Source organism: Leptonychotes weddellii, chromosome 7 (assembly GCF_054177405.1).
Source record: "Leptonychotes weddellii isolate Sample4059 chromosome 7, ASM5417740v2, whole genome shotgun sequence".
Classification (NCBI taxonomy): domain Eukaryota; kingdom Metazoa; phylum Chordata; class Mammalia; order Carnivora; family Phocidae; genus Leptonychotes; species Leptonychotes weddellii.
The window spans coordinates 126,631,796-126,648,941 of NC_138375.1; the positions used below are offsets into that span (position 1 = coordinate 126,631,796).

A 17,146-nucleotide genomic window follows, 5' to 3' on the forward strand; every position below is an offset into this window, starting at 1 on the left:
AAGAAAAACCATCTGGGTGGCTCAGACGGTTAAGCGTCTGCCTTTGGCTCAGGTCATGATCCTGGGGTCCTGGGATCGAGCCCCGCATTTGGCTCCCTGCTCAGCAGGGAGTCTGCTTCTCCCTTTCCCTCTGCTGCTCCCCCTGCTTGTGCTCTCTCTCTGTCAAAAATAAATAAAATCTTTAAAAAAAAAAAAGAAAGAAAGAAAACAGGCATCTACCTCTATAAGAGTATTAGAGGGCTAGATCACAGTGAATGAAAAGAAGACAGCTCTACAAAAGCCCACTGACCTCCAGGACTGAGCGACATTCATCTTATCAGAGTAGAAAGAAATACAAAGCAGCACAAGGTAGTAGAAATGCGAACTGATGGAAAAGCATGCCTGAGGTCAGAAAACAAGGCTTTGTACTAATTTCTTCTACTTACTAGTTGTGTGACCCTCAACAAATTATCTGAATTCCCTAAATCCAAATTTCCCCTTATGTAATATGAGACTACTCTTCATGAGATAACCATGAAGGTGAAACAATATAAAACATTAAAACTGCCCAGCACAACACAGGCGTGAAAGAACATGTCCCTCTAGAAGGTTCTAGTGAATAAAAAAATAAAAAGGAAAGAAAAATAAAAGTAGGACTTGACTTAATGAACTATGTATAGTCATTTTAATAAAGCATCTTTAGAGAGAGAAGGCAAATGACCAAATACATTAACTGCTACATGGAAAGATCAGTTTTTTTTCCGAGAGGTCATGCAAGGGAATCCCCAGAGGAGAGTGATAAAAAAAGAAAAAAATCTTGTTGTCAATCTTCAAGCACAACTACAGTGTGCTGGAATTTATCATGAGAATTCCACATGAACAGGACAACAGAAAATGTATCAGCAGACAGAACGCATCTTAGGGCTCTCGGTCAAGTATGCCTTTTTATCACCCTTTGCCTCTGTATGAATATGCCCACAACTTTTACAATAGACCCATCAGTCCTGATGCTGGCACAGTAGACACATCAACAGTGGTTTTGTGTAACAGACAAGAGAAAGATCATATTTTACCATATTTGGGGAATGAAGCAACAAGCTGTAAGCTCCTCCCAGGCACTGAGCCCCAGGCACGGCGCCAAAGAATCTCTACCTTACACTCTAGATACCTCTCAGAACCTTGCAAACAAAGTGGCAAAATTTATTTTCAAGGTTTCAGTCAGAATATCACAGATGTTTCTTACTACAATTATCAATCATGCACACCAAATGTTCCTCACTAAAAATGTTCACAACATAGTAAAAGAGCAACCACATATTAAACTTCACCTACAAAATGACCTTGTTGTCTGCATAGGTTTGCCTGTGTATATAAAATGCAGATCTAAGAAAAGAGATTATTCATATAAGATGCACATCTAATAAAAGCCTGGAAGGATCCAAAAAAATACTAATAGTAGTTATATCTAGATAGGGGTAATGCTGACGAATTTTATTTTCTTCTGTACACTTCCCAGGATATTTTAAGTTTTCTACAAAGGCATGTATGATTTTTGTCCATAGAATTAATAACAAATGTAAATATAAAACACAAAAAGTTTAAAAAATTCCTTAATGATATAAAAGACAAATAGACCAAATTCTGAGCCCCAGATGGCTTAATACTACTAAATTTGCAAAGGTCTTATAAAGTTCCTTCCACCTCTACTTTTCCACAATTCACACTCAATGGCTGTGATTAGGAAGTGGGGGCACACATTTCTGCTTAGACATATGCAAACGGTTTTTAAACAGCTTTTTATTCAAATGCATCAGATTAATATAACGTTCACTTCAAACTAAGCCAGCTTATTTTGCTACCAAGATATATTTTTGGATTTCCTAGTATTCTTCATAGAAGACGTTCATTATTACCACAGAGAATAAAATAGGGGTTGGGGGCGGCGATCTAAAATATAACAGTTCTAGGAAAAAAAGAGATCACACCCAAATGAGGAATAAAAGATGTATAAATTGGCATAAAGAAATCTAAAAGGACTTTGTGGAGTGAAAACTGGATCTCACTGGATGTGTGCTTTTTATTTTTACAATAAACATTTAAAGCTCTGCAACAAGGAAAAATGGAAATGTTTATTTTTAAAGTTAAAATAAGTTATGTTGGGGCGCCTGGGTGGCTCAGTTGGTTAAGCGACTGCCTTCGGCTCAGGTCATGATCCTGGAGTCCCGGGATCGAGTCCTGCATTGGGCTCCCTGCTCAGCAGGGAGTCTGCTTCTCCCTCGGACCCTCCTCCCTCTCATGCTCTCTGTCTCTCATTCTCTCTCTCGCAAATAAATAAAATCTTAAAAAAAAAAAAATAAATAATAATAATAAGTTATGTTTACTGATATATGATACCCAGACTAAACTTCTACTATAGTGATATAATAGTTACAACTGAAGTGTGACTGATTTTTCTGTTTTGTTTTCAAGATTTTATTTATTTATTTGACAGAGAGAGCAAGAGGGCACAAGCAGGGGGAGCAGCAGAGGCAGAGGGAAAAGCAGGCTCCCCGCTGAGCAGGGAGCCCAAGGCGGAACTCAATCCCAGGACCCTGAGATCATGATCTGAGCCGAAGGCAGACGCTTAACAACTGAGCCACCCAGGCGCCCCTGAAGTGTGACTGTTACGTACTAGATCCAATGCCAAAATTTTAAAAATATGATTTCGGGGCACCTGGTGCCTCAGCTGGCTAAGTGTCCGACTCTCAGTTTCAGCTCAGGTCATGATCTCTGGGTCGTGGAATCAAACCCTGTGCCAGGCTCCATGCTCAGTGTGGAGTCTGCTTTAGTTTCTCTCTCCCTCTCCCTCTGCCCCCCTCCCGCTTGTACTTTCTATGCCTCTCTCTCTCAAATAAATAAATGGTTTTAAAAAATAAAAATATGATTTCTAGTTGTCACCACAAGAACCCAAGAAAACTGACGCTCAGGGACGTTAATTTGTAGGATATTCCAGTGAGCCAGCAATTATCAAAACAAAGAATTCAAAACCTGGCCTCGCTGACTCTAAACCCTACTCTTTGTCCTTCTACTTCCACATCCAAGTTCCCAAACCAAATAAAACTTTCTCTATTTGAGTAAACACATCAAACCAGCCATGTTTTCATTTGGTAAGAACACTAGAAATGAAGAAATAAGGATAAAGAGAAGGTATGAAGGTGCTTTTACTTCTTCTAAGAAAGACATTCATCAACATTTGTTCCTTAGTTATCCATGATAATAAAAAATACACAAGTGATATCAACTCTTACAGATGTTTACAAATGTGAGCAACCGGAAAATATTAATGTTTTGATCATTTTGTACATATAACACACAAGTACTGCTTTGAGAGAAAGCAGGAAGCTGTGGAATACCTCAAACAAGCTACCATTTTCCTCACAGCTCTCATGGCAAAGCCAAAGGACCAGGGGGGCCACGTAATCTGGCTTCAGAGCTTCCACGAGATCTGAAAGAAAGACCAAAAAAAGGTTATAAACAAGAATGTCTACATACTTAAGCAATGATTGTGCTTTCTGAAAACTCCTTCCTTATAAATTATAGGTAACTCAGAGAATTGTTAAATAAGTAAGAACAAAATTAGATCTCTATAATCAATCAGCCTAACATTCAGAGCTTCTGGAAGAACTGTTGCATCCCAATGGAGAAATTCCAGAAGCTCCCTCAAGCTTCTTAGAAAGTAACAGACACACCTTTCCAAGAACGGTAACATACTATTCAGGTGAAGACAAGTTGGAGCCCCCTAGGGAGTAACTAATGGGCAAAACTCTATTTAACATGAGGAACTGAATACCATTCATTCCCAAAACTATTTCATTCTCCCAGCAATTTAACCAGAAGCCAGGAAACTACACAACAGCACTAACAATTGCAATGGCAGTAAGACAATGACATGAAATGCAACCATTCTGATGGGTAACAAAGTGTAAGCAGTATTTTCCCACTGCACGCTTTTCTGTGAGCAACTTAACAGAGTGAAAGGAACCGGCATACCTTGGAGATATTGTGGGTTTGGTTCCAGACCACCACAATAAAGCAAATATCCCAACAAAGCTAGGCAGGTGAATTTTTTGGTTCCCCACTGCATATAAAAGTTATGTTTATGCTATCCTATAATCAGTTAAAGTGTGCAGTAGCCTTATGACTAAAATAAAAACGTACACATCTCAATTTTAAAATACTTTATTGCTTAAAAATGCCAACCATCACCTGAGCTTTCAGTAAGTTGCAGTGTTTTAGCTAGAGGATGGTCCTGCCTCCTTGTAGATGGCTGCAGACCCATCAGGGGTGGTTGCTGAAGGCTGTGGCAATTTCTTAAAATAAGACAATGCAGTCTGCCTCATTGATTAACTCGGCCTTTTACAAATAATTTCTCTGTTGCATGCGATGCTGTTTGATAGCATTTTACCCACATGAGGACTTCTTTCAAAATTGGACTCAATCTCTCAGGCCCTGCCACTGCTCTATCAACTAAGGGTATGTCATGTCCTAAATCCTGTGTTGTCATTCAACAGTCTTCACGCCATCTCCACCAGGAGTAGAGTCCATCTCAAGAAGCCACTTTCTCTGTTCATCCGTAAGAAGCAACGCCTCATCCATTCAAGTCTTATCACGCGATGGCAGCAATTCAGTCCCATCTTCAGGCTCTACTTCTAATGCTAGTTCTCTTGCTGTTTCCACCACATCTGCAGTGACTTCCTCCACAGAAGTCTAGAACCTCTCAAAGTCATCCATGATAGCTGGCACCAACTTCCTCCAAACTCCTGTGAATGTTGATATTTTAACTTCCTCCCACAAATCACAAATGTTCTTAATGGCATCTAGATGATGAATCCTTTCCAGAAGGTTCTGAATTTATTTTTCCCAGATCCATGAGAGGAATCACCATCTCTGGCAGCTATAGCTTATGAAATGTATTTCTTAAATAATAAGACTTAAAAGCTGAAATGACTCCTTGATCCACGGGCTGCAGAATGGATGATGTTAGCAGGCCTGAAAACAACATTGATCTCCCATACCTCCACCAGGGCTCTTGGGTGAGCAGGTACATTGTTAATGAGGAGTAATATTTTGAAAGGGATCTTTTCTTTTGAGTACTGGGTCTCAACAGTGAGCTTAAAAGATTCAATATTAAAGCTCTTGAATATTAAAATATTCAAAAAACCATGCTGTCAACAGATGTTCTGTCATCAAGGCTTTGCTGTCCCATTTATAGAATCCAGGCAGGGTAGATTTGGCATAATTCTTCAGGGCCCTGGGATCTTCAGAATGGTAAATGAACACTGGCTTCAATATAAAGTCACCAGCTGCATTAGCCCCTAACAGAGAGTCTTTGAAGCCAGACCGACTTCTCTCTAGCTATGAAGATCCTAGAGGGCATCTTCTACCAATAGAAGGCTGTCGTGTCTGCATTAAAAATATTTTGTTTACTGTAGCCACCTTCACGAATTGTTTTACTAGATCTTCCGGATAATCTGTTGCAGCTTCTGTAACAGCACTTTGTGTTCACCTTGCACTTTGATGATACGGAGACGGCTTCTTTCCTTAGACCTCATCGGCATTATGAAGTGGTGGTGTTCTCTTCAGAGAGGATTGGTCTTTGCTACCGCTGGTAAACAGGAGACACAGCCAGCCTTGGACTACTTCGGTCTTCCTTGAGCGTTGAGGTTCAGTGCAGAACACTAAAGGCTCAGGACACCATCTTGATGCTGGCCTGTCTCTAAGTATCTATATATTATTGCTGTTATTGGTATCTGTATTCAGAGTAGTCTTGCCTTCACTGCAGTGTAGAGCTAAGGACTATTTTCCTTATTTCTTTCCAGTCGGGGGATACTTTCTCTATCTCAGCAATGCTTCAAAAATCTAATTTCTGGCAGCAGAAGGGTTCTTCAGAGTATGTGGCTTACTGGAATGCTAGAAATCCTGTCATCTGGTATTGTGGAAGAAACCCTCGATTGAGTAATGAATCTTAAGGTTTAATTCTGTTTTCTTTTTTTTTTTTTTTTAAAGATTTTATTTATTTATTTGAGAGAGAGAGAATGAGAGACAGAGAGCATGAGAAGGAGGAGGGTCAGAGGGAGAAGCAGACTCCCCGCTGAGCAGGGAGCCCGATGCGGGACTCGATCCTGGGACTCCAGGATCATGACCTGAGCCGAAGGCAGTCACTTAACCAACTGAGCCACCCAGGCGACCCTTGATTCTGTTTTCTATGAGCTTCAGACTTTTCTTCTGCAGCTCTCTCACCACACTCAGCCTTCACAGACTTGAACAGAATTGGGGCCTTGCTCTGGATTAGGCTTTGGCTTAAGGGAATGCTGGGACTGGTTTGATCTTCTGCACAGACCACTAAAACTTTCTCCGTATCAGCAATAAGGTGGTTTTGCAGGGCACCTGAGTGGCTCGGTCAGTTAAGCGCCCGACTCTTGACTTCAGCTCAGGTCATTACGGTCTTGGGGTTGTGAGATTCAGCCCCGCTTTGGGCTGCTTGCTGAGGGATGAGCCTGTTTGAGATTCTCTCTCTATGCCCCTCCCCCATCCCGCTCACACCCCGTCTCTCTCTCAAAAAAATAAATAAATAAAAATAAAAATAAAGCTGTTTTGCTTTCTTATCATTTGTGTGTTGACTGGAGCAGCACTTTTAATCTTAAGAACTTTTCCTTTGCCTTCACAACTTGGCTAACTGTTGGCACAAGAGGCCTAGCTTTTGGCCTACCTTGGCATTTGACATGCCTTCCTCACTAAACTTAATCATGTCTAGCTTTTGATTTTAAGTGAGAGACATGTGATCTTCCTTTCACTTGAGCAGGTATTGGCCATTGTAGGGTTATTAAGTTTAACTTCAGGAAACAGGGAGGCCTGAGGAGAGGGAGAGAGATGGAGGAACGACTGGCTGGTGGAGCAGTCAGAACACACGCAATATTTATTGAGTTCTCCATCTTCTATGGGTGTCTTCTATGTGACACCCTAAAACACTTACAATTGTAACATCAAAGATCACTGATCACAGACCACCCTAATAAATATAGCAATAATACTACAAGATGACCAAAATGTGACACAGAGACATGAAGTGAACAAATGCTGTTGGAAAAATAGTGCTAACAGACTTGCTTGATGCAGGGTTACCACAAACCTTCAATTTGCAAAAACTGCAATTTCTGTGAAGTACAACAAAGTAAAGCTCAATAAAATGAGGTATGCCTACTCTACACAGGAGTAAGAAGACCTGGATTTTACCGCTAGCCCTGCCATGTACATAAACGTAGGACTTGGGGCACATCACTCAACCCCCCTGAACCAGTATCTTCACCAGAAAGATGCTAATTAAAATGCTTTCCCTGCCTATTCCACCAACCTGTTCCAAGGCTCAAGTGAGATATGATTTGTTAATATACTTTATAATCTTTAAAGAATCAAATAAATGCACATCTTAATTGTGAAATGACAAAATACAATTTTAGGTTAATATGCTAAGCAACAAAGATGACATTTACAGTCCCTGTAAATTAAAGAGCAGCTCCAAAAACTTTTTACTTTATAGCCTCTAAAATAGCTCTCAAGTATGAAAAAAACCCAATGGCACACTTTTCTCCATTCCCTATTAAGCAAAGGTAGACTCCAACCACCTCAAATTACATGAAAAAGCAAATTCTTAACCTATATACCATTCATCTCATTACATACCATTCCTCTCATTTCTCTTATGTATCAACTGACAAATCTGTGTAGATTCACATGGTTGAGGTGACTAACTTCATACTGAATGCAACAACAAAAAATGCATCTATGAAAACCAACTGAGCATATATTACCTTACGTGAGAAAAAAGAAAACAACAAAAGCCACATAGCAAAAACACTTCTGCCTTGCATCTTATTTCACATATTATCACTAACAATGTTAATATGTTGCTTTCCAGTTCTCCAAACATATCCCAAATTTTCTAGTTAACTCACATCTTATTAAACTCAATTTTATAAGGTTTAAGGGGGTAAGTGAAATTCCTGAGAACTACCATAGCTAATACATACAAAGTTATGTGAAAACAGAATTAAACCTTAAGATTCATTATTCAATCAAGTGTTTTTTCCACAATACCAGATGACAGGATTTCTAGCATTCCAGTAAGCCACATACTCTGAAGAACCCTTCTGCTGCCAGAAATTAGATTTTTGAAGCATTGCTGAGATAGAGAAAGTATCCCCCGACTGGAAAGAAACAAGGAAAATAGTCCTTAGCTCTACACTGCAGTGAAGGCAAGACTACTCTGAATACAGATACCAATAACAGCAATAATATATAGATACTTAGAGGCAGGCCAGCATCAAGATGGTGTCCTGAGCCTTTAGTGTTCTGCACTGAACCTCAATGCTCAAGGAAGACCGAAGTAGTCCAAGGCTGGCTGTGTCTCTTGTTTACCAGCGGTAGCAAAGACCAATCCTCTCTGAAGAAAACACCACCACTTCATAATGTAGAATAAACACAGATTAAGATGAGACAAAGAGCTCATGATTAAAAATCACCAAGAATACATGAAGGAAAACCACCATGAGTGAAAATCAAAAGAAACAAACAGATTTAAACTACAGTGAGATGGAGATGTTGGAATTTAAAATGTATCATATACGAAAGCTAATTACTGATTTAAAAAATAAAGAATACAGTCACAACGGTAAGCAACCACAAAGAAACTATCAAGAGGAAATAGAGTAGATCTGGAAGTGGGGTATAGGAAGGATTACTAAAAGGAAAAAAAATTTTAAATATGTTAAATAGTAAATTAGACACAGATGAAGAGTGAATTAATTAAATGAAAGATATATTTGATGAAATATTCAGAATTCAATGTAAGAGACGAGAATATCAAAATATTAAAGAGTGATTATGAGAAATTAAAGAAAAAGAAAAAGAACAGAATTAGGTCTAACATACATCTAATTGACATACAGAAAGAAAGAAGAGAGCAGAGGAATAATGCATCAAAAGATGAAGGCTAACATTTTTCTGGAACTTATAAAACTAACCATAAATATAAGCCATGAATCCACAGATCAAGAAATCATAATGTAATACACCGAATATGCTAGACACATAAAAAGAAATACACGCCCAGATACATCAATGAAAGAATACAACACAAAAGAGGAAGACATGATCTTAAAAGCACCAGTGAAAAGAGTAAATCATCTATTAAAAAAATGACAATTCAACAACTATCGGAGTCAGGAGAAAGTGGATCGGATTCATCAAAAAGGTTGAGCAAAAATAACTATCAAACTAGAATTGTGATCCCAGAAAAATTTTCTTTCAAGGATGAAAATGAAATAAATACATTTAAGATAAACAAAACTGAGAAAATATACAAAAAACTGGGGCTAAAGGAACTTCTAAAGGACATATTCTAAGGAGATGGAAAATGACCCAAAAGAGACGGTAAAAGATATAAAAAATGGTAAATGTATATAAATTTAAACAAATGTTTTCCATATAAAATAGTAACTATGATGGGGCAACTGGGTGGCTCAGTCAGTTAAGCGTCTGCCTTTGGCTCAGGTCATGATCCCGGGGTCCTGGGATCAAGATTCATTATCAGGCTCCCTGCTCAGCAGGGAGTCTGCTCTCTCTCTTCCTCTGTCCCTTCCCCTAACTTGTGCACACGACTCTCTCTAATAAATAAATAAATAAAATCTTTAAAAAATAATAATAACTATGATAATATCTAATTTATAAAGAGTTTTAAAAAAGAAAACTATAATAATGGAAAGTAATAACACAGAAGTCATAAGGTGGATGACTGACTAGGTTTAAAGTGTTCTTGAATCCTTATACTGTTCAGAACAGGAGTTAAAACCTCATTTAAAGTAACCATAAAAAGGAAATAAATATACATCCAGTAATCTGTTGGACATCAGCCTTAGCAATATTTTTATGGATATGTCTCCTCAGGCAAGGGAAACAAATGCAAAAATAAACTATCAGAACTACACCAAAATAAAATGTTTTTGTGCAACAAAGGAAACCACGAACAAAACAAAAAGGCAATCTACTGAATGAGAGAAGGTATGTACAAATGACATATCCAGTAAGGGGTTAATATCCAAAATATATAAAGAACTTATACAACTCAACACACACACCAAAAAAACAAATAATCAGATTAAAAATGGGCAGAGGATCTGAAAAGACATTTTTCCAAGGAAGACGTACAGATGGCCAATAGACACATGAAAAGATGCTCAAAATCTTTTCACTCATCGCCAGGGAAATGCAAACCAAACCACAATGAGATATCACTTCACACCTGTCAGAACAGCTAAAATCAAAAACACGAGAACTGCCAAGTGATGGTGAGGATGTGGAGAAAAAAGAACGCTCGTGCACTGCTGGTGGGAATGCAAACTGGTGCAGCCACTCTGGAAGACAGTATGGAGGGTCCTCAAAAAATTAATAAGAGAACTATCATATGATCCAGTTATTCCACTACTGGGTATTTACCCAAAGAAAACAAAAACACTAATTCAAAAAGATAGATGCACCCCTATGTTTATTGAAGTGTTATTTACAAAAGCCCAAATATGGAAGCCATCTAAGTGTCCATCAGGAAATGAATGGTTAAAGAATATGTGGTATATATCTACAATGGAATATTACTCAGCCACAAACAAGAATGAGATCCTGCCATATGCGACAACATGGAAAGACCTAGAATGTATTATGCTAAGTGAAATAAGTCAGAGAAAGACAAATACCACATGATTTACTCATATGCAGAATCTAAAAATGCAACCAACCAACCAAAAAACAAAAAACAGAAACAGACTCATTAATAACAGAGAACAAACTGGTCACTGCCAGAGGGGAGGAGTGTGGGGAGATGGGCAAAATAGGTGAAGAGGATAAAGAGGTACAAACCTCCAGTTATAAAATAAAGAAGTCCCAGAGAAGAAAATTGGACCACAGTGGGTATAGTCAATAATATTGTAATAACATTGTACAGTGACAGATGGTAACTACACTTTTATCATGATGAGCACTGTGTAATGTATAGAACTGCTGAATCACTATGTTGTATGCTTGAAACTATTAGAACACTATATGTCAACCATACTTTAGTAATAAAGTATAAAAAAATATAAAAAATAAAGTGTATTGTTTAAAGTAGAGACAGTATATATATTTTCATAGAAAAGAGCAAATAAATGAAATTTTAAAACAATCTCTAGTAATAAAAAAAATACAAGAAATAACAGATGCACAGAAAAAATATTATTAACAGACAACACAACACAAAATGGTAGAAAAAATTCAAATTTATCAGTGGTACAATAAATGTAAATAAACTACATTCATCAGTTAAAAAAGACACTGCCAGATTTGATTTTTTATATTGCCCAGATAGGCAGTTCACAAAAGAAATGTCTACAACAGAAAAATATAGAAAGACTGAAAGTAAAAATTAAAAAAAGAAATACCAGGAAAATACCTACCCACAAAAAAAACACCTATTTTAACATTAGACAAAAAAGACTTAAAAAAAAAAAATTAGGGATAGTAGAGGGCATAAGACAGTAATAAACAAGTCAGTTAATAAGAAAGATTTAATAATTCTAAACACACAAGCAATCAATAAAATAGCCTGAAAAATTACAAGTCAAAAATTGACAGACATACAGGAGGAAACTAGTATTCATTTATATATTATTTTCAAAGCACAAAAACCAATACATCTTTCTCAATAATTGAAAAGTTGAGCTTAAAAAAGTCCAATAAATATAAAGAATATTTCAAAAATACAATTACCAGGCTTGCTATGCTATAAAGAGCTCTGCTACTATCAACTAGAAGATACTCTTTCTTCTCAAGAACACAAGGAACATTCATAAAAATTGATCATATATTAGCCTATTAAGGATATCCCAAGAAATTTCAAATAACCACTATTACAAAGACCACATTTTCAGGCTACAAAGCTATTAAGTTTGAAACCAATAACAAAAATATTAAATCCCAATTTATTTAAAAATTAAAAGTATGTTGCCACGTATGTGGGAAAATATATTTGCAAAATATATGTCTACAAAATAGCAGAATAAGAATTCCTACATATTAATAAGAAAAAGACAGTAATTCAATAGCAAAATGGCCCAAAAAACTTGTCTTCATAGAAGAACATGTCTGGCCAGTGAGCAGGCATATTAATAAAAGCATGAGGCCATTAGCAATCAGGGAAATAGAAATTAGTAACACAAAGAGATACCATTTTATACTCACTAGATTGGCATATAGTGACAATGCCAAGATCTGGACAAGACTAGGGTGTAGGAAAAGGGTTAACTCAACAGGCCTGAGTTGCTCACACTCTGCAGACTCCCAAGAAAGGTCGGTCTTCAAGACTGGCCCTTGGCCAGTTCCTAGGAGATGAGCTCTGAGCTTTCTGACTAATAAGAATATGCCTGCATCTTTGGGCCATGCTGAACTAGCTTGATCAGTTTGTGCCAACAATGTGATTTATAAGGAAGCCTATCTTTGCTCCAAGGGGCTGGAGTCTGAGTGGCCGAAGTCAGTCACACAGGGGGTGCATGCTTACATGACTGACCTCCAGTAAAAAGACTGAACACCAACACTCAGGTGAACTTCCTGGTTGGCAACATTTACACATTTCTTCAAACATCACTGCCGGGAGAATAAGATGCATCCAGGACATCTAGAAGCTTGGGGCTGGTTTCTCCTGAAATTCACCCCATGTGTCTTTCCCCTTTGCAGATTTTAATCTGTATCCTTTCACTGTAAAAAACCATAACTATGAGTTAACAGCTTTGTCTGAGTTCTGTAACTTCCCTAGAGAATCAAGCCTAGAGACCCTAACCCAAGCAAAGATCAGTGAGAACTCTATAATCACTGGTGGATGTTAAATTGGTTGAACCCATGCGAAAATAATTTAGCATTAGCTTAAGTTCAGCATTTGCATATTCTGCAACTCAGCAATTTTACTTTTGGCTACACACCCCAGAAAAATTCTTGCTGTGTGATCTTATATGTGATCTAGGACACATGTAAAAGAATGGCAACACTGTTCAAAAAAGCAAATAAATTAAAAACAATTAAGATGTCCATTAATAAGAATTAGATAAATTCACACCATGGACTACTATATAGCAGTAAAAACGAATGACCTACAGCTATACATATCATAAATTAATCTTAAAGATTTAACACTGCATGGAAAAAAGAGGAATCCACAAAAGAAAAATATGGTATATAATAATATCATGAGGATCAAAAACAAGCAAACCAAATGATAATTTATGTTTTTTCCTTTAAAGTAGAATACTACACATATATGCAAAACAGTGTTACTGTTTAACACTTCACAGTGTTACTGGGAAGAAGAAAAGCATAAAAATATAATGAATCGTCATGAACTTGCCACTCAACCCTGGAATTGGAGCCTTACCGATAACATGGCAATCTAACTTTGTACCCTTTAATCTACCCCTCTGCTTCATGCCAAGAGATAAACACTATTTAGAATTTTGTGTTTATCATTCTTTTGCTAGATTTCTACCTTAGTCATTTTTTTTTTGGCCACAGACTGTACACTCTTTGGGAAGCAGTAAGTTTTCAAGAAAATACTAAAACTTTAGGTTTTAAATTTGTTTTTTGTTGAGAATGTAGCTTTTACTTATTTGAACAGGTCTCTACCTCCAGAGATGTTAGGTAAATGTTTAATGTAGTATCCTTTATATAACAGTATAAGCACAGACTCTCATACACTTACATTTTACTTTTTGAAAGAAAGAACAAAATTGAAGGACTCACAAAAACAAGACTTCAAGACTTACTACAGTAAATCAAAACCATTGGTAAAAGGACAGGCACAGAGATCAGTGGAACAGAACACATTATTCAGAAACAGACCCACACCTCTATGGTCAAGTGATTTTCTACAAATGGCAAAGGTAGCCCACACCAAGAATGAGTACCAGTCTATAGGACAAATGAACTAGTTTCTTCAACAAATAAGTGGCTTTTTTAAAAGAACAAACGATTGTATTAAATAAAACAAGAACTCGTAACAAAATGCCTGCGAACTTTATCTGGATCCCTGTGGAATAAGCCGACTCAAAAAAGGTATCTTTTAGTAAACTGTAATATTAATTTGGTATTAGGTGATGTTAAAGAGTTATTTTGTTTGATGTGATGATGGCATTGTGGTTATAATGTCCCTATCTGTCAGAGATACATTTCCAAGAATTTATTAGGTGGAATATAAAGTCTAAGATTTACTGTGAAATATGACAGAATAAAAAGGAAGAGAATGACCAAAAAAAAAAAAAAATCATTTTGAAATATACCCGAGCATTCTGCTTTCCTTAACAAAGGGCTATCCTCACGAGAGACTACCAGAGCCTTATCTGACCTAGGGGAAGGGCAATTAGACAAGTGGAGCCTCTCTAGCCCTTTTGTCTCAATTGAGGGGAGAGGGAAGAATTGGCTAAGAAACTCTTCTGAAAGTCACAACCCAGGACTCTGACTCACTAAACAAAATGGAGATTTCATCATAAGATTATAGAACATTTCCCCTTACAGCCACATCAGCAGGACTCCAGTATAGGAACAACGGATTATAACTAGAAGGCTCCAAGATACACACTCTAGTTAACAAGGAATTTCTAGGGAGACCCAAAGACAACAGGAGACACAAAAACAAGAACATAGAGGAAAAAAAGCCTCCGACACTGAAAGCTACAGCAAACAATAAACACAGCCTAACTCCTCACAAGATAAGCTTAAATCCTCACACGAAAGGCCTATTTACCTCACTTTCTATTACCCCGTTACATCATGTTCAGCTTTCAACAAAAATTTCAAGGCATGCTAAAAGGCAAGAAAAGCATAGGCTGGAGAGACAAAGCAAGTATCAGAACCAGACTCAAATATAAGATTTCGGAATTAGCAAAATGGTAATTTAAAATAACTATAAATCATATGCTAAGGGCTGTAATGGAAAAAGTAGATAACATGCAACAACAGATGGCCACGGTAAGCAGAGAGATAAAAACTAAGAAAAAATCAAAAGGAAATGCTATAAAACAAAACAATGTAATGGAAATGAAAAAAGAATCAGTGAGCTTAAATATATGTCAATAGAAACTTCCCAAACTGGGGCGCCTGGGTGGCTCAGTCTTTAAGCGTCTGCCTTCGGCTCAGGTCATGATCCCAGGGTCCTGGGATCAAGTCCCACATTGGGCTCCCTGCTCAGCGGGAAGCCTGCTTCTCCCTCTCCCACTCCCCCTGCTTGTGTTCCCTCTCTCGCTGTCTCTCTCTGTTGAAAAATAAATAAAATCTTTAAAAAAAGAAAAAAAAACTTCCCAAACTAAAATACAAAAATAAAAAAGAATGTATTTATCTATTCATTCATTCATTCATTCATTCTAGAGAGAGAGTGCTCGAACAGTGGAGGAGGAGCAGAGGGAGAGGGAAAGAGAAAATCTTACATAGGCTCCATGCCCAGCTCAGAGCCAAATGTGGGGCTCGATCTCACAACCCTGACATCATTACCTGAGCCAAAATCAAGAGTCAGAACGCTTAACCAAATGAGCCACCCAGGCACCCCAATAAAAAAGAATTTTGAGAGAGGAACAGAATATCGAAGAACTGTGGGACAATTACAAAAGATATAATATGCACATAAGGGGAATACCAGGAGGAGAAGAAAGAGAGAAACAGGAAAAATACTTGAAGTAGTAATGGCTGAAAGTTCTCCAAAATTAATGAAAGACACCAAACTACAGATCCAAAAGTTCACAGGCAATCAAGCAGTATATTGCCAAAAATCTCCACCTAAGTATTTTATATTCAGACTGCAAAAAAACAAGGAGAAAAATCTTGGAAGAGGAAAAAATGCCTTGCTTATAGGTACAAGGAAAGAATTATGTCAGACTTCTCTTCAGAAACCATGTAAGAAGCAAGAGGAGGGTAGAGTGAAATATTTAAGTGTTCAGAGAAACAAACTACTAATCCAGAAACCTGTATCAGTGAAATTATCCTTCAAAACTGAAAGAGATTAAAGGAATAAAAAGATAAGCTACAGGTTGAGAAAAAAACATTTACAAAACATGTCTCTGATAACAAACATATTTCCAAGATATTCAAAGAATGCTAAAAACTCAACAGTAACAAGCCACCCAACTTCAAAATAAGCAAAAGATGTGAACAGACACATTACCAAAGAAGATAGATAAACTGCAAATAGGCGTAGGAAAAATGCACAACATCATGTTATTAGGGAACTGCAAATTACAACATGAGGCACTACTACAGACCTGTAAGAAGGACGAGAAAGCAGAAGATGGACAATAAATGCCTGCAAAGATGTGGAGCAACGAGAACTCTCCTTCATTGCTAGTGGGAATGCAACATGACACAGCCGTTTTGGAAGACAGTTTGGAAATTTCTTACAAAGCTAAATAATCTTAACATACAATCCGGCAACCATGCCCCTTGGTATTTACTCCAAGTTGAAAATTTATGTTCACACAAAAACCAGGACATGAATATTTATAGCCACTTTATTCATAATTGCCAAAAGCTGGAAGCAACTAAGATGTGTCTCATTCAGTGAATGAATAAATAAATTGTGGTCCCTCCATACCAGGGAATATTATTCAACAATAAAAAGAAACGAACTTCAGGGGCGCCTGGGTGGCTCAGTTGGTTAAGCGACTGCCTTCGGCTCAGGTCATGATCCTGGAGTCCCAGGATCGAGTCCTGCATTGGGCTCCCTGCTCAGCAGGGAGTCTGCTTCTCCCTCGGACCCTCCCCCTTCTCATGTGCTCTCTCTCTCTCTCTCGCTCTCTCAAATGAATAAATAAATAAATAAAATCTTTTAAAAAAAAAAAAGAAAGAAAGAAATGAACTTCAGTCCTGCCCGACATTTGGGAAGAGGGGAGGATGAAGAGGTGAATCATGGGGGATTTTCAGGGCAGTGAAACTATTCTATATAATAGAATTCTGTATATAACAGTGGATACAGAACATCATGTGTTTGTGAAAACCCATGCAACTGTACAATACAAAGAGTGAGCCTAATGGAATCTCCAAACTTTGGTTAACAATAATGGATCAATAC

The 17,146-nt window shown here is 37.5% G+C and overlaps 1 protein-coding gene across 1 annotated transcript in view; it reads right to left on the reverse strand.

Annotated features, from left to right (window-relative positions):
* The window catches only part of HSD17B4 (hydroxysteroid 17-beta dehydrogenase 4), a 78,390-nt gene that overhangs the window by 38,994 nt on the left and 22,250 nt on the right, over positions 1–17,146 (reverse strand). Inside the window, exon 9 of the mRNA XM_081825623.1 lies at positions 3,372–3,463. Within this exon, the coding sequence (XP_081681749.1) occupies positions 3,372–3,463 (92 nt within the window). The remainder of the gene's footprint in view (positions 1–3,371; positions 3,464–17,146) is intronic.